Source organism: Neopsephotus bourkii, unplaced genomic scaffold (genome assembly GCF_033783945.1).
Source record: "Neopsephotus bourkii isolate Nb327-2 ecotype Australia unplaced genomic scaffold, CSIRO-AGI_Nbou_v1 NB_1634, whole genome shotgun sequence".
Classification (NCBI taxonomy): Eukaryota; Metazoa; Chordata; class Aves; order Psittaciformes; family Psittacidae; genus Neopsephotus; species Neopsephotus bourkii.
In genome coordinates this window covers 4,602,968-4,629,933 of record NW_026902109.1, presented here as the reverse complement: position 1 = coordinate 4,629,933, position 26,966 = coordinate 4,602,968, and the positions used below count along the sequence as shown (strand labels likewise).

The 26,966-nt window shown below is 37.9% G+C and overlaps 1 protein-coding gene across 3 annotated transcripts in view; it reads left to right on the top strand.

Moving 5' to 3' along the window:
* MYPN (myopalladin) overlaps positions 1-26,966 on the top strand; it is a 70,583-nt gene that overhangs the window by 2,299 nt on the left and 41,318 nt on the right. The window contains exons 2-4 of one of the 3 annotated variants that reach the window (XM_061373982.1): positions 6,682-6,868; positions 10,559-11,242; positions 20,663-21,568. In XM_061373982.1, coding sequence (XP_061229966.1) covers positions 20,664-21,568 — 905 coding nt within the window. In that variant the 5' untranslated portion in view covers positions 6,682-6,868; positions 10,559-11,242; position 20,663. The remainder of the gene's footprint in view (positions 1-6,681; positions 6,869-10,558; positions 11,243-20,662; positions 21,569-26,966) is intronic. The other 2 variants (XM_061373981.1, XM_061373983.1) reach the window with 2 other exon arrangements.

Here is a 26,966-nt window from a genome sequence, read left to right as displayed (position 1 = left end):
ACAGAAAGCACTTCCACAACAGTTTTTAGTCAGTATTGTGCCCAATGTGATAAAATTTCTGCAAACAGAAACAATTCAATACAAAGGGCATTGTATACTTGTGAGTTTGTAGCAAACTTGGCAAGCTAACTGGCTCGTTAACAGACAGGATAGATATTACAAATGAAATTCCTTTGAGTATCAGGTTGTGGGGGGTTTTTTAATAAAAGGAACAAAAATAATGCTTGTTTGGTGTTATGGTCAAGTGGTTGCTTCATAAACAAACAGCATTAGTCTTAAAAATCACTTTTCCTGAGAGGCAAATGACATGTGATCTTTATAATTTTTCTTGACCTATTGTTCAAGTTTGAGCCTCTAAATAGCTCATTACCATTATGAATCTGTTTGTGCTGTCTTCTGAGTTTATAATAACCATAAGTGTTAAAATAGTACGTTCTTAACTATAATAATCCCTACCGGCTTCCCTGCAGAATTACAATAGACATGAACCTAGAAGTATTTTGTTTATAACCATTACAAATAGTCATCATTTCCAGCGGGTTATATCAGCAATGGTCTCTTAGGAATAAAGTATTTGGGATTAGAGTGTCTGCATCTTTTCAAGTCAAATTTATGAAAATTATTATTTTTTGGCTAAGGTTTAGTTTAGAATACTTAATAGTAGTACATATAATCTTAATGTCTTCACTTTAAAAGTTCCTGCACCATCAGTTTTACAGCTAATTTATTTTTTTTACAGCTAATCAGCTAATTTTGACTAAATACAATTTAAATTTGCTTTTATTATGAAGTGAGATTTTAAAGTCCAAGAGAAGGGAAGGCTGCATGAAGACCTCATAGCAGCCTTCCAGTATCTAAAGGGGGCCTACAAGGATGCTGGAGAGGGACTGCTCGCTAGGGACTGTAGTGATAGGACAAAGGGTAATGGGTTAAAACTTAAGCAGGGGAAGTTTAGACTGAATATAAGGAAGAAATTCTTTACTGTAAGGGTGGTGAGGCACTGGAATAGGTTGCCCAGAGAGGTTGTGAATGCTCCATCCCTGGCAGTGTTCAAGGCTAGGTTGGACAGAGCCTTGGGTGATGTAATTTAGTGTGAGGTGTCCCTGCCCATGGCAGGGAGGTTGGAACTAGATGATCTTAAGGTCCTTTCCAACCCTAACTATTCTATGAGTCTATGATTCTAATTAAAAAAAAAAAATGTTTTCAGCTGTATTTCATAAAACTTGTAATATTTTAAAAAATTGAGAAATTAAAGATTCAAATACCATCCTTGTCTCTGCCATAATGTCATTGCACGTACAGCACTTAGTCACAGAATCATAGAATGGTTTGGGTTAGAAGTGACCTTAAAGCTCATCTAGTTCCAACCCCCTGCCATGGGCAGGGACACCTTCCACTAGACCAGGTTGCTCAAAGCTCCATCCAACCTGGAAACTAACAATATATTTGTTGTCACATATTTTCTGATGTAAATATTTGGCTGCATGGAATCCTGCATCTCAGGATCTAGGCCAGACGGATCTTTACACCTCTGCAAAAGAACCAAAGATTTTTTCTTGCACCATGTACATAGAGAACATGTCTTTCAGGATTAGAAAGCATACAGTATGTAAATAATTTCTTTCCTACGTTTTTCAAAAAAGGACAGGAAACATTACTGCTTGGAACACCTCAATAGTTTCCTATAATAATATTCCTAAATAGTTTCCTATAGTTTCCTATAATAATGTTCCTAAAAAATATTCCTCCTCAATAGTTTCAATAATATGACAAAAAGGAATCCATGGGAATGCACAGAAAGTAGCTGTATCTGCAAGGTGGAGACTGTTATTAGGGACCTCATTCTTGGGAATCAAATCATTCATTGGTTCTTGGATTTTAAACTTCATTATCTTGACTATAGCTGGGAAAACTCTGGAAGTTCTTCCCACTGAGTTCTTTCTTTTGGCCCTTCCTGGCCAAGAAGTCAAAGCCATCATTTTCCCTGCTTCCCTTTCCTCTAGGTCAAACCCTCAGGTGGGAAACTTATTTCTCAGTGCAACTAATGCCAATTTAAACTAGCTGAGTCTTTATGGGGTTAGTATCACAGCTCAAAAATCCACAGCTGAGTATGTCAAGTATGAAAAAATACATGTTTATACTCCTTTCATGCAGTGCAGTCAGCAAACTGAAATGCATTTCACATAAATGCAATCCATCATAGCATGATACCAGCAGTTCTGGCACCCCTGCCTGCTCCAGTCCCCACTTACGCTTCTCTATTCACTCAAACACCTTAAATCCTATTCAATAGCTCAATGCACAACAAAACAAATCTGTTCTATATAGGAGAAATACTTTCCATATATATATAACCCATAGGTTATAAACACTACAGTCAAGAATTTCTAAAAGTATGTGTTTTCAAAGTATGCTGATTTTAAAAAATTATGAGCAAAGTTTTAGGTAACTGCTTCTAGTCACTCAAATGTCAAAATCTTGGGCAATATGAAATGATATGAACACATCAAATGAGAATATACAACTCTATCCCTTAGTTTTTCAGCAAATACGTAAGATAATTTAAAGTATGTAGTTTTAATTATTGAATGAAAACACAGCCTTGGTCCTCATATCCTGTATTTAAATTTCAAAACTTGCAAATATTTCTTTATAATGTAGATGTTTTCTGGATTTACTGTGTTGTCCTGATTTAACATTAACCTATACTTTAAGAGCATTATGTCTAAAATTTAGCTCTAATATTGAGTTTCCACAGTCCCACACCACCAACTAAGCATGCCAGACAGGTTTTGTTCTTCTTTAAAAGGCCTTCACTAATCAGATTAAATGAAAAAAACTCACCATGATGTTTGCATATTCTTTCTAAGTGTCACAGCTTGGAGTCTTCCAATATTCTTTTTTTTTCTAAAGCACAAAGAAGTGAGACATTTAAAAAAAACATTTTCAAAGGTACCCTAGGCAGAAAGAAAATTCCTTTTTATAACTTGTGTGGTAGCACATGGCATTACTACATGTCACAGATGTAGCAGTTGGTCTAAACTTGGCTTGTAACATACGTGGTTTATCAAATCAGAATATATTTTAAATCCTGCCTGATAAATCTTTTGACTCATTCCATTGAGCATATTAATATTTTGATTGTTTGGAAAGAAGATGTTTCTGGAAACTGACAGCTGCATAAGCAGAACCACTGGCTTAAATATGGCCTAGGAAAGTAGTAAGAAACATTTTTGATTGCTACATGATTTATTTGAAATAAATTAGAGAACTTAGTTTCCAATTGGAAAAGCTATATCCTCTCTCTTCCTCTCTTTGTTTCTGTGTTACAAGAAGTTTTACTTGTGAAAAAGTCACTGTTAACAATTTGCATGGGTAGTCAGAATAGCCAGTACCTCCTGCTATTGTTGCTCTGAATTACTTTTCTGGATTGTGATCCTTACTTTGGTAACTGAATTAATGTTATCTGAGCATCACTTGTTCTCTAGCTAGACAGAGTGATTCTGGTGGTGTTTAATAAGCTGGTACTATCAAATTACTTTAATTCTTATCTCTGTTCCTTCTGAAAGTTTGCTTGTGTTTTGACAAAAAAAAACCCACAAACAACCCTTATCTTAAAATTGATTGTCAGTAAAGTTGTATCCTAAAAACCCACAAGCATTTTTTTAAGCTTCATCAGTATCTATACATTTTTTTGCAGTGCATCTTCATGTATATTTTTATAAACTACGTTATAGTTCAAGTCAGTTTAAAATTACAATGAAAAAAGCAACATTTAAAGTGGGAAGGTGACTCAGTGGCCTGAGGGAAAGCATTCCAGGCAGATGAGGCAGCATAAGGGAGAGAGCCAGAATCATCGGGATGGGCTGGTAAACTGATCCCAAGTGTACAGAATAAGGTGACACATTAAAGTGCTGCTAAAACAGTAACTATTTCTCCAATCAGTCACCTAATGATATTCAGAGTTTGGGAATAATATCTTAGTTATACTTTTGTTACTTAATGGCATTGTTTTAATACAAAGGAGGAAAATTTTAAAGGCTATAGAACTTCTGCAGGAGTTTTCTTCCCTTGTCTGTACAATCAGAGAGCTGGGCAGAGTCAATGCTTTTGAATTCTATGCACAAATGGTCAAATAGCAGCTATCACTCATTCTCCTACTTAATAACCAGATAACATGATTCTCCTAACCCCGCATGTCATTACATTTTGTTTGCACAAGAACTGCCATGCTTTGCTACTGCCACCATGTGTCGAGACGCTAGGTTCCATGTAAGTATGTATAATCTTTTTTCAGACTGACCATTTCTCAGTTCATCCTGTTATCCCATTGTAATATACTACATATACATGGTTTCACCTGTCCATGGAGTTTCCTTCTGTTGTGTTTTAGCAAACTGTTATCAAACTACACTCTCCTGCTACCTAACCTATACATATCAAGCTCTCGTCTTTAGCTGGTTCCTCCAGTCATCTCACTGAACAATCATGCTGCTATCCTCCAAATAGTCCCAAGGCCTACCTAGCTGAGGTGATCCATGATCACAAGTCCATAGATGAGCTGACTAACATGTACACTGCTAATAAACCACTGAAACTCTCATCTGAGTGTGCTTGGAAAGCAAGAGGTCTCAAGAAATTATTTTTAAAATGTACACTATCCATGAATGCCCTCCCCTTATTCTCGCAACAATCCCTTACAACATTCTAATTAGGGGTATATCTCATGAAGTATAATTTTGGCAACTAAGTTATTGAACATTTTGTCATATTAAACATCTGACTAGAGTTGATATTCTCTAGTTGCCAATAACAGGTGCAAAAGCCTCTGATGCTCAAAACACTAGCCATTCATTCTGGTTTTGGTTACTCTAGAATCCCAAAGGTCCTGATCTACACTACCATTAGGCTGAGCTGCCTCTGGCTCCTGCCAGCTGTCTGGCCCTTTGTGTTTAATTTGCTGTAGGCCTCAGGGCCTATAAAAAAACCCAAAGAAATACACTACGAAGCCACTGTACCTAATTAGAAAAAAGATACTGAACATAATATTTTATATAAACAGCATAGATATATAGTTCAGGCAAGAACCTCAATTTTCCTCATTACCATGCGACTCACATTAACCAGGTTTCCACAAATAATAGCCAACCCTTGTTTTCTTCTTTTATGTTAAAAGCACTTATAGATGAACTCTCAGTGAAGTCTCTCAGTTCTTTAAGGGGCTTGGAATTTCTTTGTAAGTAGGCTGGGTGAAATCATGCTCTCTATTCTAGATGTGCAATGCCATTTAAGTGATAAGAATCAGGACTGCACTGTAAATCTCTGTTTGACGAATGTGTAATTGGAAGTAGAGACTGTGTGGTTACAAAATATGCTTCACTAGACCGACTCTTAATCCACTTTTAAAAATACAATCCGTAATGTGGTGTTGTGTTAAGCTCAACCCCGAGTCAGAAACATTCATGTATATATGACCCTGTCCCCGGACAACAGTAAGCAATTAACAAAGGCAGACAAGATAAATGTCAGGTCTGCTTAATATCAACCATAGAAATAGCTAACATGAAGGAAAAAAACCACGCAAAAACAAAACCAAAAAACCAACAACCTTAAAATTAAAGGAGAAAAGGTTCAAGTAATCAAAATATAATGTATATAATATGGCTTTCACTTTAGTAATATTCCTGTTTTTCCTTTAGCTTTAAGTTACACTCTTTGCACCAGTCCCTCTGACAATCTGTTCAGTTGGTATTAATCATGGCTATAAACATGTATTTTAGATGTTTTGGAGATGTTTGTTCTGAAGAAAGGTAAAGGAGCCAATTAAAATGGATAGATCTGTAGCTGCTAGGGTCTAATCCTGTTTTATCTGAAGAGGAATTTTGACAAGCCATGGAAGAGAGCAAAACTCAGAAAATAATAGCAAAAGTGCAAACACATTATTTGGCTTAATGCCCTCTCTTACATATAATCTGAGGAAAACAAGTCCATCATTGTATCAGCTACAGCAAGATCTGGCAAACCTGTGCCAGCATCAGAGTCGGTGCCAACTAGCACTCTCTTAATTGAAGATGTGAAAAAAATATAGCAAAATTAGTCTTGTCTGCTAAGCCAGGTACTTGTTAAAAACAAAAGAAGGAAAGACATGAAAGACAACAGGAAATAAAGGAAGACAGGGAAGGAGAGGATCATAGTAGGAATGCAAATCTCACATAACACAGAGGGTTCCAAATAAGGTGAAGACAGTAGAATGGCATTTTCAGATCCCTTTTTGTGTTCTGTTTTGGACCAGTGAAATCCTATACTGTCATTAGGCTCTGAAAATGCTAGGAATAGTAACCCTGATTGTAAATCTCACACTTTTCAATCATGCAGGGTTTTTTGGCATCAATGTCAAATAAAGCCGCTTCCTGCTTCACTTGTCCAAAGCAAGTCATGAAGGCAACAGCACATCCCATTGATATTTTGTTCAGTAATCAAACCCAGTTTCTGGGTTATTAATTCTAATCCACTGATTTCTGATCTTGTGTTTCTATTGATTACCAGACATAGTCTCCACCAAGTCATTGGATTTTATAGTGCTATATCTATTACATTTTATAGTATTACCTCATTAGTATTATCTCAGTTTTTTTTCTGTATTTGTTTTTTAATTATTTTTTTAATAATCTTATATAACAGGTTTCATCAAAATTCTGCTGCTTTGGGCAACTGCCAATCTCTATATACCAATACTTGCTGTGTGCTCTACAAATCATTGACGTCTGCTAGCACTGACCCCAGGAAGAAGGGTGATGTGAGCCAACCCTGGACCCAGACATGGTGGGAACTTCATGGGGATCCTACTCAGCCATGTGAGCACTTCTAGGTAGAGCTCATGCGCTTTATATTTGAACCATAAAGGGACTAACTTGTTATATTGTTAGAAAGGTCTGACTCCTCTCTCACTGATGTTAGTGACAGAACAATAACTTATTTCATTGGAAACAGCATCAGGCCCCATAAATTACTAGTAAATGTCATCCAAATAATTAATGAGACTGAAAAATTCTGTAGTAACACTCAGGCAGCCCTCACATGAACGCTGCCCTGTTAAATGATAAAGCCTGTTTTGGACTGGGTGAAAAAGAAATAAGCACTGAAGGAATCTTTCAACTTTATAATTTCTGCTGTCTACAGAAAAGAGCTACCATTTCTTTCACCTTTCTGATATGTCTCCTCTTCTAAAATTAGAATCTGAATTACAATCACACAACACCTAGCAGGCTCATGCTAACAGATGCATTGCATAATTATATGAATAGAAAATATCCAACTCATATTATTATGTAATGGTTGGGGGGTTTGCCAATGTGATATATAGAATATATCGACTCTCTCTGGATTTGCCTTAGCACTCTTGCCTGTCCCTTGCAGGGGCAGACATGCCAATGTCAATCCATATTTGCCCATCAGCCAACACTTCTAGTATAGAATCATAACCTGTGACATGCACAACATTGCCCATATCTTTAATCACACTGCAAACTCATTTTATTGGTTTAAAAATTAAGGCAAGAGATTGAGAGGTGTAACCAGGAAATTCTTGCTGCTGTAGACACTGATGGCACTAGCACCCCAGAAAAAACACACCAAGCACTGTTATGCTCTGAAATAATGACACAAAAAACGCAAGAGACATCAGAATGAGCTTTCATTCCCAGAGACACTGCCATGTGAGGAAGTATCAGAAGTTACTCCTGCAGACAAAGATACTTTTCAGATCACAGATGCTTACCAGAAACATAGGACAGGCTGCAAGGACCACCAGCAGTTCTGGTTATACAGGGGAGGGAACTCAGTGACTGATGAGCTCCAGAAGGAAGCATAATTGCGGTGTGCTCTGTGACTTGTGCTTCTTAGGTCTCTTTGTGACTTCAACACCTCTTTCTGACTCTGCATGTTTCTTAACTGGTGTGTCCACTGTACACAATTAAATCATTGATAAATTTACATTTTCCATTCAGATCCAGTTATAATGGTTGAATGGTTTAGGAAGCATCACCTGAGCTGCAGTAACTTTACATACTTGCCCTTAAAGAGCAGAAACTCTCACTACTTGGATCTCCCAACAGGCACACAGAGAGCTGCTGTGTGTAAACCGACTGGAGCTGATCTGAAAGTGGCTTGGTCTAGTTCAATTGAGCTTAATTAAAATCAGAGTAATTTTGCAAACCAGCTGTGAAAACACGTTGCCAGCCAGTTTTTATTTCTGGAACTGATGTTCTTTTTCCTGTGAGTTACACCATTAATATTCAGCTTAGCACAGTTTTTTAATCTTTCTTTGACTGCCTGAGCTTGTGTATGGCTCCTTAGCTGGCTCCCAGTCTTTCTAGTCCTGTCTCTGTCCTATCTCTGGAAGTCATGATATGTTGAAGTGGGCTTTTTAGTGCTCAGCAGTCAAAAGCTGTAATTTACTGTCCTCTGAAAGAGTAGACAGAGGAACAGCAGTCTTTTCATGGACTTCATGCTGTTACTTGCAAGCTAGTGAATCTGAAATTCTCTGATGTTGCTCTATCAGGATGACAGCTCTGCAAGACGCAGCACATTTACTGTGTATGCTCTAACTTCTTGCAGTTCCTGGAAGTTTTGTCTTTGTACCACTTGCTGTTACAATGGTCAGTCTGTTTGCCACAGTAAAGGCTCATAATTTTTATGGTTTCTCTATGCTGTACTTTCTGCATAACTCTCAGCTCATTTATTGTACAGATTATTCAATGGTTTTGCAATTTTAGCATCTTATATAAACTCCTTAAAGTGGAAAAGTTTTGCCTTTTTTTTAATCAGTTGAATAGTCACTTTGAATTGCTTAGTTTTGCATATCCTGCACGAACAACAGTTCATAGCTCAGCAAGACTCCATGCACATTTTTATAATAACTGCATCTCAGCAGAAGTCCACATAGATTTACAGTTATTTTATCAGACATATCAGGCTTTATTTTCAGGCTTCAGACTTTGTAACCTACAGACACTGTAATGTCCAAGCCACAGCAGAGTGTGGCACAGTATCAACATGCAGTTCCTGTCAGCACTGTATGGCTCACATCTGCTGTTACAGATATTATGATTAGATCTCTATTCTGGGTATAAAGTTACATTAGACATCAGCCATGCCATAAAATGCCTAACTTGTCCCCAAAAGAAGGGCTGACTTCACTATACAACTTTTCTGTATAACCGAAGAAGGCATACCACAACCTAATGCTCACAAGCTATTCTGGCAATATTTGTCCTGGGTTTGGCTGGAATGGAGCTACTTTTTTTAATATTTGTTTGCTTGGGGCTATGTTTTGGAATTCTGCTGGGAACAGTGTTGATTATACAAGGATGTTTTCTCTGTTGTTGAGCAGTACTTACATTGTAAAGGCCTTTTCTGCTCCTCAATCCAACCCATCAGTGAGAAGGCTGGGGGTGCACAAGATGTTGGGAGGGGACACAGCTGGGACAGCTGACCCCACCTGACCTGAGGATATTCTGTACCATATGGTGTCATGCTCAGCATATAAAGCTAGGGGAAGAAGAAGGAAGGTGGAGATGTTCAGTGTGATGGCATTTGTCTCCCCAAGTAACTGTTATGCATGATGGAGCCGATGGAGCCCTCTTTCCTTGGGGTGGCTGAGCATCTGCCTGTTGATGGGCAGGAGTGAATAAATTCCTTGTTTTGTTCTGCCTGCATGTGTGGCTTTTGCTTTACTTATTAAACTGACTTTATCTCAACCCACAAGTTTTATCCTTCTGATTCTCTTCCCCCATCCCACTGCAGGGAGTGAGTAAATGGCTTTGTGGTGTTTTGTTGCCAGCTGGGACTAAACCCAATATTTTCCAAAAAGGGAGAGAAACCTCCAACACATGAGGAAATTTTTCGTAAAAGAATTACCCTTACCTCTGATTTTTCATACTGTTATGCCTCATAAAACTTCTGAAGAGCTATATCCTACATGGCAACTACACTCCTAGCAAAGGTGCTCACCTGATAATATCTTCAGAGAACTGTGAGGAGGTCAAAAAGCCAGATAATTACATTATTAGCTGTGTAAAGGGCTATATATGGATTCCCCATAATAAACGCAAAACATTCTAGTAATCTTTTAAAATCAGAATTGTGATGAGCATTTTTGATAAAATACCAGCAATCAAGCAGCATTTTTGGTAAGCTGAACTGCTTCAAATTACAGATTGTTTTCTGTCGCTGGTGTACAGGATGAGGAGAAAAGAAACTCGAGTCTACATTTTCCAAGTGATGTGGTAGGTTTGTCACCCAAGGTTTTAATCAGTTAGCTCAGTTTTACAAAATTAAATTCTATATAGGAATAGGGTTTCTCTGATTAAATTATTGATAAAGTATTGTACTTATTAAAGTATTCTGAAAGTATTCTACCTAGGTTTATACCTCAGTTTTATTTACAGCTAAGTTTCACTTGCCTCTTTAAATTACTTTTCCCCAACAGTTTATTTCTGTGTATTCAATAACAAGTTCAGAAGCTGGATTTTTTTTTTTTTTTTTTTTTTTTTTTGAGGGTTTGTAGTTACAGGCCATCCTTAGGGATTTCTGCATTGTTGCACTGTATTTATTAAATCAAACACTTCAAAGAAATCAGGAACATTTTGATATTAAATTACTTGCATTTGCTGAGGTTGCCTTTGGAGCTGCAAAACTTTTACACTGTTGCCAGCGGATGGGTTTCCCAGTGACTGCACTCTTCAAGTTCTGACTGAAACATAAAGACAATAGCAATAACTAATTTTACAAGGCTGAAGTCTAAACCGGCTGACAAGAGTAATGCAATGCCACTACAGTGCCTCTTGGATGAATCAGCAAAATCCACATAAGCATCTATAGGGGACGTTTCATGAGTGAGGAGAAGGCACTCGGTGCCCATAGGTGCTGTTAGAGCAGTGGATTCCCTGTCCAATGAGGTGGAATGCTCCACAGGCACATGGTTTACGCTGCTCAAAATAACTTGGGACCTGCAAACTGACAAATGCTATTGCTGCGGTGGTGACAGGTTGTCCAGCTTCTTACAGCCATCCTTATCATAACGAAGTTTAACTTCCTTCACTGTATGGACTTGTAGCTGCTTGTGTTCCTGAGGACTCGAAGAACTCCCTTGCTTCCTTAATTTTAATCTCATACTTCTGGATAACCGTCATCGCTACTAACTGCCAGAGTTGGGCAGCAACATCTGGAGGAATTGAAAAAGGTAATCCCTCAACTTTAGATTGGTCTACATTTTGATTTTGCAGTGCAGGTGCAAAGGGTTTGATGAGCATGTATATTTGAATGCTAATTATTGCTGTTAAGACATAGAGAAGAAACACTTTTTATACTGACTGGCTTAAATTATGCTGAGGCATATGTACTGCAGTGAAAGAGAAACAATATTCTGCAGCATTTAAAGGGCTTGAATGGTGGGGTTCTCAAATCTCTTGGAGCCAGTCTGACTCCTCCAAAGAGTCAACAGAAGATTGTAACGACCTGAAAAGTTCCTTATATTCGTCTTCCTGCTTATTGTCCTTCCACGTTCTGAAACATTTGCATTCTGGTATTCAGCCTTAAACCAAGATGCCATAATTTGGATTTCCTTCTTAAGCAAAATCAAATCTAATTTAACATGACCCCATAGTTAAATACTTTCTATTTATTTATTTATTTTGTCGTGTAAAATGACCCCACTGGCTATATTTAGTGCTGGGAGATCTGTTTGCTGGATTAATGAACACAACAGCTGCAGAAACAGTCCTGCTAGAAGGGCATAGCTCTCACCCTTGAGCTCTCACTATCTCCCTTGCTCTCTTTCTCTCTCTCACAAAAGTATTTGACTGTCAGTAGCAAATGTTTGGCCCAATATATTGCAACATGAAGCAGTAATCAGAAGCCAGTCTTACATTTTATGAAATAATATGTCAACAATTGACAAGAAAACAGAGTAGCTCTTGGGTTTACAACAATAGTACGTTATACAAATAATGCTGAAGACACTGATTACTTTTCAGTAGTTTTGGTTTGGTCATGAGGTTTACATTTGTGAAGAGTGGAAACAAAAACAGCAAATGTTAATGGAACAATTTCACAAACTTCAGCTCTGCTCTTCTCCCTCTCCAACACCTCCTGAAGGTTCCTAAGGTCAGGATATTTCTTTCTGGTTTTATTTTTCCTTCAGAAATGGCTAACAAAATTAAACAGCAATAGGAAGTGCATTAGTTCCTGTAGCTGAGCAGAATGATATTTATGTATCAGAAATTATATATAGTCAATTCAGGAGTTAGGTTTTGTATCTGACAGACTACTAAAGACAAAGGAGAACTGTGTGCTCTCTGTTGGTTTGCTATTCTTATGCATTCTTAAGAGGTTTTACAGTAGTTCTTGCTGTGGTACTGAAGGAAAGTTTCTTATCAACAGCTGCTAAGAATTAACAATCTAAGTATATTTGCACATAAATGTAACACTAAGATCTTTTGTTAAGTATCATAACAGTAATTAGACAATGAAACGCAAATTGTAATCTAAATCACTGAGAAAAACAGAACCAACCCACAACAAAACCATAAACCAGTTTACTTTTTTGTTTCAAACTTCAGTGGTTTAGTACTTGTTTTCATAAACAATAATATTCTATGAGGATGGGAAAATTAATTTTGCCTAATGCAATTCTCATCTAAACACTGTAGTTTGAAAATATGAAACAAATATGAAGGCTTTTGTGTTACAGTGTTTTTAGGGAAGACTGATGAAAAGGCACAGAAAAGACAGAAGAGCAGACAAAAAGACACAAATACAGGAGAGCCTGAAAAAAACAAAGGCACAGCTTGAAAAACCTTGGAGAGAAAAATGCAAGACAGATATCTTTTGTGTCTAATTTAAGGCTTGAGTTCCCTTTTTCACTAGGAAAAAGTATTTGTATGAAAACTGAATCTCATTAAAATAAAAAAAAAAAGCAGCCCATAGATTTGAAATTAACAGACAAAAAGGTGTGCAAATGGCATGTTGTTTGCATACCCCTTCTTTTCAGGGCTTTTCTTTGTCCAGTTTGTGCTTCTTCAGTCTAGCTATACAAGCAGTTAGGTGTCCAGTCTTCAGATAAATGGGTATGATTGCCTTAACATTGGTGCCACTTCCATGAACAGGTAGAACTCATTACAGTACCTTATGCACTAATTTGTCAGCCTAGATTGAGCCCATGCCATACATAAATGACTTTTTAACACCGAGAAGTAAGATGTAGCTTCAGTCTCAAACTAAAACTTCACAGTAGTCCTCAACTGCTTGCATTTGTGGATTTCTGCACTGCTCACGAATACTGCTAGCAGGAATAATAGAAACAACCTAGTTTAAGTCATTTGCGTCACAGTCCATGAAAGGCTTGCAGAGTGCTGTCCCTGTATTTGAACCAGGATAAATGAATATTATTGCCTGTTAGCTATATTTTCCATTGAGGACTTTTGAATGTACATTCAGTACCAAATTGTGGACCTCTGCTGTATCTTTTGGGGCCTTTTATTAAACTCTTCCTCATTTTGGAAATCCTTGAAGGAAACTGGACTACATATGTTATTTGAATCATTAAAACTTATCCTAAATTACCAGCACTTGAAGTACTATAGTCAGAGCTTGTCCTGACATCTGAGGCCTGGCCTTCACAGGAGAGGAGGATGGAGAAGCATCCCAGACAGGCCCCTAAGACAGCAGTTGCCTGTTTTCTTTTTTGACCTTCTAATTTAAAAAGAGCTTAAATTTATTTCAGTTTCAGTTTGACTTCATATGGTTTTTCTTCAAGGTATTGTTTACCTTGTAGTTCAAGGAGATTCACTGAGGAGGCAAAGAGAAATTGAGACTTGGGTAAGAGAAGGTCTCAGTTCTCATTTGGAGAACTACTAAGCAACAGTATTAATTACAAAAAAAAAGGACATTTTGTGATCAGAGTAAAAAGAAAAAAGGTCTTTTCACTATAGGATAGCATGCAGGAGATGCTGAAAAACTTAAAGAGCTTTGAATGCGCTATTTCCTTGAAGAAAAGTTGAATATTTCATGCTGCTTAGGGTGCCTACTACTGTAACACTCAGGCCACAGGCCAGGGCATAACTCCAGTTGCACAGAGGCCACTTCCAGTGTCTTCTGCAGAATGACTTGGAGGAGAATATCCCATCCCATTTCTGAGATGATGAATTCTAACCTTTTTTTTTTTTAACTTTTGTGGGCTGTGTGATTATGCTGTCAGCAGGAAAGGGAAGAGCCATGAGGGTCAAAATACAGTGGTAATGAAGAACACATTTCACCTTTTAACATTTCTAGCACCAGGAGGACAAATATCCCTGTATGCTTGCAAAATAGGTGCTCCTAAGACTCCTTAAAGTTTCTTAAAGCAAAACAGGCACTTGGAGGCTATAACATTTGTACTCTTTGACTCGCATTCGAATGCCTGTGGGTGAGATGGAAAATCCCTCCAGACAAGAGGAAAAGAGCTGGGTTAGAGGAGGCTAAAGCAACTACAAAATGAAGTCCATATAGATCAGCTGCTATAGAAATCTAGATTCTTAAATATTCCAGCTTCAAATCACTTCCTTGTGGTTTGAGATTATCTACCTAATGCACATACAATATCCACATGTTAAATTATATCTCAGTAAATTTAAATTATTTTCACTTTAGCATACGATCTTAAACTAAATATACATTACACATAACTGCATATAGATAATTCTGTATTCGCTTCCTAATGAAAATCCAGATAGCTGTTTCAGTTTCAAAGGAATTTAGAAGTGGTTTTACCAGTTAAGGCCCCAATCCACTCAACTCCCGAGGCATTAATAATTTATTAAAAATAATTAAATTTTCCCAAAATTTTAAAATACTGGTTGCTCTATATTTACCTTTTTTCTCCTTCTTTCTTCCCTTTTCCTTCCCTTTTTTCCCTTCCTTTCTCTTTCTCCCCTTCTTTTCAGAATGTAACTTACTTTTATGGGTAACACTTTTCAAGGTTTAAACTTCAAGTTTGTATAGGAAAACTTCGCATTTTATTCAAAAACTGCTTAAAAAACTTACCTGTGTGGCATTTACAAATAGAAGTGCTGGGAAGTGAGAGTTCGTAATTCTGTTCACAGCTGCAAGTAAACCCTGAGCAGTTTAAGTGAAGTTGCTCCAGTCCATCCTGTAATATATCTAAGGACAGAAGCTGGACTGTCAGAGGTTTTACTTACAGAAGAGGGCCTGATTCTACTTGTTTTTCCAAACAGAAGCAGTAGTAGCCATACGATAGTTATAACAGCAATCAAAAAATGCCCTTAACAGCAGTGATTTACGTTAAAGCAAACAGCAGCATTATGTGAAGAAACTTAAAACACCACCACCAGTCTTTTCACTATTTACAGAATTATGTAACAGTGAGCAAGAAACAGCTACCAGCCTCTTTTAGACTTACATTTATTGAGAGTTTTAAGGTCTGGAATTTATAAGATGGACTAGAGATGAAAGAAAATGCAACATATACTTAGAATATTAAATAGGTTATATTGAAAAATATACATAAGGAAGTAAGAAGTTTCCTAAACATGGACGTAACATTTAGCCTACTTGTTCTTAGAAGGATTTTGTTTAGTAAGAAGTTGTTACACTCCTGGGCTTGGAAGCTCTCTACTTTCCAATATTTAATTACATTACTTGGAAATAGAAGTTTAGTTACCTGACTTTCTTGATTCATTACAAGGAATGGAATTCAAAACTATTGTGTCTAAAAAAGAAAAGTAAACCATCTTTTTGTACGTAACTTTCTAAACAAAATTATTTAAAAGTATCTGACTCACTCCCCCAGACACATGCAAGACCACTAAACTTAGTCTTCTGCTCCAACCTAACCTTTCCTATGTCTGGAGTCTCAAAGTCTTGTCTTGCAGCAGCTACAGCTTACCAACAGGCAGTGACAGAAATGATGACAATGGCAACTGCTAAATGTGAATTCCTGTGAGCATATAAGAATGTGATTGTGATCACTAGATGTCTGCAAGACAGATCACTCGTGTCATCTCTTAGCTGCTCAAAGCTGCACTCACACAGCTGAAACACCTGTGTAACTGTGTTTAACAGCATACTCATAAAAGCAATTTATGTGCAGTTAAATTAATTGGAAAAGGATATACCCTCTAGTATTTGCTAAACTTTCAAGTTTCCAAACAGAGGTGCTGGGCACACAGGTCTGGAGCCTTGCTGTGTAACAAGCACAAAGGTGCCACTATGCAGAGAAAGAAGCAGCTGTTTGTTGGTTGTTTTGGTACTGGAGTTTCATACAAAAGCAGTCTCAATTAAAGTAATGGTAGCGTGAAAATCTAGACAGGAACACGCACTAAATTACCAACTTCTAACTGCTAAATTTGACTAAATTACTGATTTTTAACTACAACTGAAAGCCAAAGATGCTCAAATGCCTTTTTGCATTAAATCAGCTGTTTGCAGATAACCTCTTTATTATAATACAGAGAAGGGTGTTAAAAAAAAAAAACATCTTTGGGGAATCAAGCATTCAAAGCTGCCTCTGACCAAATGAAACAGAGGACCTGCACTCAGATATATCAGGGATTCCCTTCAGCTTTGCTGAGATTTCACTACTGCTGTTTTTTTAGGAAAAGCTCTGATTCTTTCAGTGATGACTCAGCAATGAGTCTAACAAACCTGAAACAAGAGGAAATAAAAGGGTTTGATGTCACATGGTGCAAGCTTCCTGTGGTGTGATTTTCCTCATTTTCATGTATAGATTTTCAGGTCAAGCCACTGCCAGAACAATCTACAGAAACCAATTCTACCTTTGAGAATATTTTATCCTAAGCATCACTTGGCTAATAAGAGAACATGGGCATAAATATAGGCTCTTGGAAACTCAGAAAGCTTTGTGCAATTACTTGGCTAGTAGAAACTGAATTAGTAAACTAAAGAAGTTCATGCAGTCAGTTTTGTTCATGACGCTCTCTGATGCCTCTCAAGATAATAGGTGCCCAAGGGCACTGGTGTTAATGTCCCAGGAAAGCAAAGAAATGCACTTCTTTGGTGCTATAGGTAATAAACCAGTCAAGAGTAGAGAACTGCTTGCTAACTGCTGGAGGTAGTCACCCCAGTTTCAATCCTAAATAACACCAGTTTAGTTACTATTCATAGCTAGCATTGCAATTCCTCCCCTTGATACTTGTTCATTATGAGAGACATTCCAGTTTGCAAAATTATTGATGCTTTCATTAACACCACAGGTTGCTGTCTACTGTGTTTTTACTACAGTTTGTCCTTACTGCTTACTCAACAGTTACATGCAGTTATCTGCACTTATTTGCTCAACAGAAATATCTGCAATTACAGGATGTTTTGCTAGCTCCATGATATAGTAGTGGTGTGCCGTCCACTGCCACTCAGTGCCACCGTTCTGTGCCACTGCACACTGAGGGACTGTGTGCCACAAAGATGCTTCTGTTCCAAAGGGCCCATCAGGAAAAATTACAGGGAAGGCTCAAGGCATGTGAAGGCCAACTCCACATGTCACTCTAAACAATACAGAAAGGAAAAGACTGAATTCAAGATCAGATCTTAATTTTGGAGCTTAGCTTCCAATTTTGGCTATAGAAAGGTTAAATTATTATTAATTATCATTAATCAAACCTGTAATAGCATAGTTGCTCCTCTGATGATGTATTTTCCCTCACTAGAAAGATGGTTTAATAGATATTCTAGAAAATGTATTGAATTCAGCCTTATTGCTGTCTAGCCCAGACACCCTCTCAGGCTGAATGCTTGCTCTCCTTTGAATAAAAGCTGTTGTCCCCTAAAAGCTGTTGTCCCCTGACTGTGAAATCCAAATGGCCTCAGCCTATCCAATGCTTCCTTCAATCATCAGTCCTCTGTAGCCCTTGGAGAGTATAAATCCTTGCAATAAAATAAAAAAATGAAAAAAGAGAAACTGGACATCTTTCAAGGCATAAGCAAGGCATAATTAATAACTGTAAGTGGATTGTCTGGGACCCTCATGGTAACATTTGCTAAAACTCAACATTTTACATTTAATTAGAAATATCACATAATTCAAAATGTCCCAAAACTTCAGTAGCCACACACTGCCTCAATATGCTACTTTTGACTAGTACCCAGCTTCTTCCTTACTAAAAATAGAATTAAAAGTTATCTTCTATGCAAGCTGAAAATAGAGAAGAGTTAGATATAATATCCTGACCCTGAGTGAGCTCTAAAGTGATGTCTCTCTAAGGATTAAGAATTTGGCATCATAATCATTCTCATCAATATCTTGCTTCCTAACACAAGAAGGAGCACTCTGCTCTCTTCTACCTCTTCCGGCCCCACAGGCACAAGGAAGGAAAGAAGGAAGTTGTTCCAGCTCCTTTGCTCTGTCTCTGCCCCCTCTGAGAGAGGGCAGAGCTGAACCAGTGAACCAGCTGAACCACTGATTTGTACATTTGTTTCCCATATGTTCACTCAAGACTGTGACAGATAAGCAGGTTATGCTCTTCCATCTTTGGTTGTGCTGTCTAGCTGGGTCACCCGAATGGAAGATGCTTTATACAACTGCATTAAAGCTAGCCAAAATGAACCATAAGTACAAGGATGTTTTGATTTGACTACTTTAATTTCCTCTATAATTTTATATTTTCACCAGGTACAGGCACCCCTGGTTTTGCTATGTTGCAATAATATGACTGTAATTTTCCTCCTCTTGCTATCACAGTGGCTTCTTAACTATACTTTTTTTTGCAAAATCAAATGATAAAGATACTTTGCCAATCTAAACATATCTTCTTTGAAAACATCTCTCATATTGCAGTAATATTCCCTAAGGGAATTGGCAGAAATTATTTCTTTCAAGTTTTGATCCTTTGTTCAAAAGATGAACAGAAGATACACAAGACCCAAACCCTAAGTCTCAAATAAACATACTGAACAAACAGCTTTACTATGTTTATCCACAGAAAATCTGCTCTGTGATTAACAACCTCTGTTGAAATATAGCACAATATCTGTAGAACAGAGGAAAAGAAAACCGTGAATAGTCACAGTCAAATGATATTCATATACTTACTCAATAAAATTATTGCAGAAGTTCTTCAACTTCACTTGACCTTAGCAGGTTTTGATCACACAGTATTATTTCCCTACCCGCTTTTCCTGCTTGGATGGCCCAGTGTTTTCTAAAGACCTTCATTGCCTTTTTTCAGCTCTGATGACCTTTACAGACATTGAGATTAAAAGATGTGCCATCCTGAAATGTTTCAGAAAAAGTGGCCAAGAAATGTAGCAAGCTAAATTTTGCAAACCTGCAAAACACATACTTCTCTAACCACATAAAATAAAACCTTCCACTGTAGCATCTGAAGATACATGAAGATACATATAGCTGGATGTTATAATTTAGCCAAAGACACATGTAGAGAGGTTAGCATGGAGCTACATCCCTCCAGAGATAATTCTGAGAGACTGTACCTTCTACAACATCCCACTAAAATCGTACACTGTTCTCTTCTTGCAAGCCAGCTGCACGGTGCAGAGAAAAGAGCTGTCTACGGCTGTGCTTTTTCCCTTCTGTTTTTAAGTAGGTACAAGGTGGCACATGAGGAAAACATCTATAGCAAACTTGCCCTATATTACAGCTATATTCAAGGTCTACAGTTTATTAATGTGTGAGAGTTGTATTCCAGTCTGTAAACTTCTCATGTTAGAATGTATTTAAACTTCAGAGTTGAAGCTGTAGCTTTAGCTGTGACGTTTACAGCACATAGTATGCTATCAACACGTAAGATAATATAACCCCTTAAACACATTCAGCTTCAGTAAGGTCGCACAGCTGTTAAAGAAGTAAATGCTGAGCAAGCAGAAGTAGTATGCATAGACAGGGAACTTCAAGTCTCACGGAGACCTCTTTGTTCTCTTAAGAGGTTAAATTACACACTCTATCCAGTCATGGAAACAGCTTACAACATTATCTCATGTGGGCTTCCCAAATCAATGTTCTCTTGTGTGGCACAGCTTCACTGAAACACTGTGCCAGATAATTCAATGCCAAGTATTCAATTCATGGGGTGCTTAGAAGCATATAATTTATATGACATTCTAGTTGTCACTTTTTTGTACAGGCACAAACTTACCAATATTTTGATTGGGTGCATTTGTTGTCCTGCTGATTTTGCTTGGTTTATATTACCAAAATAAAATCAATAAATCTAAATGCCAATTATTTATGTAAGAAAAAGAATTTCAGTATAACAAATTGTGCCTCAGGCATAAGGCTTAAGGTCTCAAAATTCATATCATAATATGATAGCTTTATGAAACTTAGTTAATAGCTCTGTAGTTGAAGTTTTGGCTGAAACAAAGTATAAACTACTGCAGTGGCAGTTGCTTTAGCTGAGTGTTCTACCAACAGTAGAAAGTGATAGAAGATACACTTTACTGATTAAAGGCAATAGTATCTGTCAGTATACAGAAGCAGGCCTTTAAAACAAGGCCATACTTACAAGTTAATATTCAGCACACAGATGCACTTTGAAAATGCTGTGTTCTGCTTTTCAGAAACCTATAATTGTGTGCAATCAAAAATTTGCTATTGATAAGGTGTGGTGCTATTTGTCCTTCTTGTTGGCAGCATGCAAGACGACAGTTTAGAATCCTCAACTTCAATATCTCAACTCCTGAGAGAGAGTTACTTAGCTGAAACTAGACATCAAGGGAAGAGTGAAAGAAGCAGATCAGAAACAGCTTCTCGTAACTTCCATTATGGCAACGCTTCCAGTGATCTAGATGAGGTAGCTGCCCAAGACGATCTTCCAGATCTCTCTGCCTTTTTGAGCCAAGAAGAACTAAATGAAAGTGTAAACCTGGCAAGACAAGCTATTGATCAGAATCCACTGGAAACTAAACAAGATGAGCTTCAGGCACACCATCCCCCAGATCAGCTGAAAAACATAGGAAAATACAAACAAATGGCCCATCCTCCAGCTTTGAAAACAGCAGACAATGGCTTGCACTCAAACTTTTGTGAGGACCACATAAAAAATTCAAAGGGGTCCAAAGGGAACTCTCAAGATCTAAAGAAACACCACCTCCCTTCTGAATCTGAATCAAAAAAGGAATTTCTAAACAAGGCTGCAGATTTTATTCAGGAGCTCTCATCACTTTTTAAAGCTCACAACTCTGAAAGAATAAGACCCCGAACATGCAAAAACTACAGGAGTAAAAAAGGTAGTTCTAGCCTATCTAACACATCAGTAAACAGAGAAAGGCTTTCCATTCCAGTACCTCAAGACTTGGAAAACAAAACAGAGAAAACACTTGAGCAAACAGATGATCTTCAGGCGGCAAACTTGGAATCCATCAATCAATTAACAAACACAGAGCTAAAAACAGAGTCAGAATCTGCATCTGTATATTCTGATGAGCCTATTGGACAACCACCACGCTTTACTCAAAAATTGAAGAGCAGGGAAGTTCCTGAAGGAACCAAAGTGCAATTGGACTGCATTGTGGTAGGGATCCCAGCACCTGAAGTCAGGTAAACATACTCTGCACTTGTCATTTTGTATTTCTGTAACAGTAGGCGTATGCCTTACTTTTTCCAGATATTTTGATGTATACATTTCGGTATTCTGTAGCAGAAGTCTCTTGACCTTGGTTGTTAAAATTGATTAAGAAAAAAAATTACTTTTTTTAAATCATACAGAAGGTTGTTTATATTTTAAGACAACGTATTTGGGGACACATTACTTTCTTTGAATTTTAAAGAACTGTTTTTAAATACTGTACTTCCATAAGTAAAGCAAAGTGCTAACTCCTTAGTAAGAAATGTTAGTTATCTTTCTGGAAATCAAGATTGATTGCGTAAACTGGCTAAAAACACAAATGGCCATGATACCTTCAGACATCAGCATCAGGTGTTTGAGATGAGTGAACACAGGATCCCATGAACGAAAAAATCCATGCATGATCAGAGAGGAAACGAGTTAACTGAAGATACTATATAAATAACCAGGAGCAGGTCAGTTCTAATTCAGATTCTGACAACGATTCTGTTGTGACCTTAGAAAAAATTCTTCTGTTTTATCAAGTGTAAGACACCATTGTTACCTGATTCATGTTGTGTGACTAGCCTGATAATTCTGATGCTTTAGTTTTCACCTCTATCTATGAGGATTTTGAATGTTAAATAAGTAACATTTTTAAAGATCAGTGGAGGTGATACGAAATGTGAAAAAGCGACACTTCATTCATCAATGACATCAGTGGAGTGAGAAACAGATTATTGTACCTTATAAGTTTATCTTGAAAATTCTTATATCTCATCAGCATTGCTAAATCTGAAGTTGTTCATATACAGCTCATTAGTCAAATTTAATTCCCATTTAGAGTGGTGGAATTGTATTTCCTTTGCTGGGACTGTACCAATCCAATAGGAAGGAAAACTATTTGTCTTTTAAAGACATACTATACATACTTGCATCCTAATATCTGAAGTATCATAAATAGACACCCTTACTCTAGATGGTTGCTGATCCTTTTATAGGCATTTTAGAAACCTCTGTTGCTCTTCTAAATATTGAGAAGAACTATTTGCATCTTCAGTATCTAATTAAAGGACTCAGAGCTTCACAGATGGTCCGCTTTTTCCAATTGTCAGCTTATTGTCTTCCTTATATACTTAGACAGAGCTGAATACAGCACTACTAAAACTTCTACTGCAGTCAACACCTTTTATCATCTTTCTTACTGTACTAATAGGCACAATCTTCAAATGAAAACAATCTTAATATGCAAAGATGGAGGCTCCAAAGATTTTTGTGGTCAAGAATCTTTGTCTTCCACCCCCTTGAATTTCTGGCACACCAGCTGCTAATTTTTCAGAAGGAAGAAGCTTTTTACAATGCATCATTATGTACATAGGATCAAGGACTTACAAATGAATCCTCTTGTTACTGACAGCCTTGTCATGAAGACAAGAAGTTAACCAGTTCACAAGATCCCTGAACTGTGACTGCCAGAGCATTTTGCCCCACTAGTGCCTTCAGTAGTAACGTGTACATTGTCAGTCCCTAACAAGACCCTGAGCCACAGTGCCATGCAGGGTCTCATGTCCATGACACGAATGTAAACTTCCAAAGGCTAAATGATTTGTTTATAGAAGAGGAATCTGTTATAAAGCTAGGGGAAATACCTTGTTTGGGAAAAACATGCTTTTTACTATACATCATGTCTAAACTCACTGCTTTGATTAACAATTTTGAGGCATTCCCTTGGGTGAGCTTCTGACATTATAATTGTTGTATTGTGTTCAGCCCTTAAATTCATAGAGGAATCTGATCAAAATGGAAAACAGAGCCAGAGACTGGGGGGAGGAGGGGCTTGAATGAAACCAGACAGGAAATATTATCATCCCCTAGATATTAGCAACACTCTCTGAAGACTTCTCTTGCTTATAGTCTTTAAGACTTATTTCTCCAGGCACATGTCTTGATAAATCTTTTTTATATTAAAAATGGCAGTGGGATTCCTCATCTTTCATAGTTTGAGTCTTCTTTTATCCCAAGAAAACTGAAGGTTTTCAACTGAAATCTCTATTTCAATATTTGATTTTGTTAATTTTAAGTAATAAAATAAGCTACTTACGTGAATGGCAGTCAGTACAGGAACTATTACACTCCTATAGAATAAGTGTCCATCAAACATTTCCAACAACAATACACTGCTGCCAGGCACAGTACTGCTCCAAATAGAAACGCAACCCTAGTTTATTGACTCATGCTTGTAGTCAGATCAGGGTCTTAGAGGAACTAACACAGAGGCCCAGAACTTACATGCTCCAAGGCCACAGACAGTAGGGACAGGGAGAAAGAAGTCTCATAAGGGAAATCAGTCCCAAGTAGTCAAGCTCAAGAAAAAGATTGGGCTCAGTTTTCAGTTTTACAATTTAAACAAGTAAGAGATAAAACACAAGGGGATAAGTTGTGATTTATGCAGCACATACGTGCTCCTTGTGTGTGTATGTACATGCTGTATTAAGCAGAGAGCTTGTAATGTTAGATGCTTGAACACTTTCCTGATCATACTTGTTTGTTAACAACTTCTGTCCTGTTCATTCAAGATTCCTTCAACTCCACCGATGTGTAGGAGTAACACTAAGAAAGGGTGTAAAATAATTCACTTGCTTGAGTGATAAACATTCATGTGCTTCCAGTGGCCAAGGCCTTTTTTGACAGTGCTACAGCATAAGGAAACCAGAAAATGTAATATACTCTGGGGTATGTGTTCCATTAACTATGGAGACACGAGAATGCAGGGTTTCATTTTTGGTTTTGTTTTCACAAAGAATAGTGTGTGTCTTCGATCTGCTGTGCAAAGTTTCAAAAATGAAGGAAGCATTTTGTTGGTCATAGTTGTGGAACTATGCAGAACTGGGCTCAGAATTAGCATACCTTGCTTTGAGGGTAACAGTTTTTGAAGATTTGTGATGAGTTAGGTTCAGTATCTGTGGAGACGGGCAAGGAGAGAATTCATAGAATCATAGAATAGTTAGGGTTGGAAAGGACCTTAAGATCATCAAGTTCCAACCTCCCTGCCATGGCCAGGGACACCTCACTCTAAACCATGTCACCCAAAGCTTCGTCTCACCACCCTAACAGGAAAGTATTTCCTCCTTATATCCAATCTGAACTTCCCCTGTTTAAGTTTTGACCCGTTACGCCTTGTACTGTCACTATGGTCCCTAATGAAAAGTCCCTCCCCAGCATACCTATAGCCCCTTTCAGATACTGGAAGGCTGCTATGAGGTCTCCACGCAGCCTTCTCATCTCCAGGCCGAACAGCCCCAACTTGCTCAGCCTGTCTTCTTATGGGAGGTGCTCCAGGCCCCTGATCATCCTTGTGGCCCTCCTCTGGACTTGTTCCAACAGTTCCATGTCCTTTTTATGTTGAGGACACCAGAACTGCACACAATACTCCAGGTGAGGTCTCAGGAGCAGAGTAGAGAGGCAGGATCACCTCCTTTGACCTACTGGTCACGCTCCTTTTGATGCAGCCCAGGATATGGTTGGCTTTATGGGCTGCAAGCGCGCACTGCCGGCTCTAATTCTGATAGATAAGCAAGAGAGGTACGAAAATCAGTAGTCTCAGGACAGGACTAACTGGCAAAGTGGCAACTGATAAAGCTTAAGGCTGACTGGCTTTAAGGTGTGATTTCTTTTTCCTCCACTTAGCTGAATGACCAAGCTCAATAAACGAGCTTCCTTTGGACCCACATGTGGGGGTGTACGCTTGCCTGTGTCCTTTGATTTAAAATGGACTTCCTAACCATAGAAAGGAATCAATCCCAAGTTACTTATAATCCTCATAATACATACACTCACTATGTAGAAGCGGTACTGTGGGAACCCAGGGTATTGCAAAATAAGAACATGATTCAACAAGCTCTGTAACATAGTTTCTCAGTCAACACGAGGAGCAATCTGATGGTTAAACAAATGTAGTGGGAATTACAAGAGAGAAATCAGAGACAGGAGATTTAGAAAGAAGCAGATCACAGGATAGGACTGGAGAATATGATGGACAGATACCATGTTTGAAAGCAAGACAGTACAAAACAAAATTGATGTAAAAATGGTGTAAATGTCATTCATGATGTATCAGGGTCAAAATATCATTGGCAATGATACAGCATTATAATCTACATGCTTGATAGGTGACTGTCTGGACTATACAAGGGCTCACTGAGGGACAGAAAACTGGATGTTGGAGCAAGAGAAGAAACCAGGAACTGATTTGAAATATGAATATGGATATGGAAAGCTAAATCCTGCTTGGCTGAATACAGACAGACCTGTCCCAATTGTATCTTAAGATATTTCAGCCTTAATGTAACACACTCACATGTTAGAGGAAGCTCGTTAAGCCCACCTATCTAGAAAGAAGCTTAAATTATATGTTACCCCTTCTTCAGTATCATCAGCTGAATGCAGTTTCAGAAGTGACAGACTGACACTGTAGTATATGGGCCTCTAGCCTCAAACCTTAGCTTGCAACTAAAAAGCACTACTGAGCTTATTGATTTATTACTTTGACTATACTGCAGGTTAGAGATAAGCATTTAAGAGAAGTATTTCTTCATATTTCCAAACTGTTAAAGGTTTTGATGACCTCTTTCTCATGCTTCCTTCTACAGCTTTGTTTCTGTATGAGTAATGATAGGTGTGACATTCACTCCCCTCTGTAAGGAGAGCACTCTTTATTCCCTCAAGTTCAGAGGTGCCTACATTTTTCCAAACTGTTTGGCACATCGCTCTTAGGTTAATTTTACTTATGAATCACATTGCATGGTTTGGCATACACAGCTATCCTGAAAGTGTCATGAGGATTTGAAGTTCTAAAAACAGGCTGTATGTCATAAGGTTTCCATGAAAACATTCTTTAACATAGGCATACAAAGCTTAAAAAAATGCATTTTAGTGCTGCTTTGTTTAAGGAGGCTGGAGCTGTCACCAATCACAGATTTTGAGAGACTCTGAAGCCACGTAAGATTGATTAAGACTTTTTTCTTCCTGGCTGCCAAATGAAAACATGTATCTGTTTTAGTGCTCAGAGTCTAAAGAGCCAAATTTCTCTTACATGCAACTCCAGTCAAGTCAATAGATTAAGACCTAGGATTAATTTGGCACAGCGGATGACTGCTTGTGCTTAATGTGAACCTGCCTTGTATGATGAAGCTAGCATTACAATTCATGGCAGGAATGAAATGTCAGTGACAGACAGCATTGCTACTTCAGTCATGCCACGTATCTCAATGTCAGAACTCCCCTTGGAACTGACATTTCATTGCTAACACGTACAACGTTTGGATGGTAAGAATAAAATAAAATGTTAATAAGCAAAGAGTAGATATGGCCATGCCAAAGATTTACAGAAAA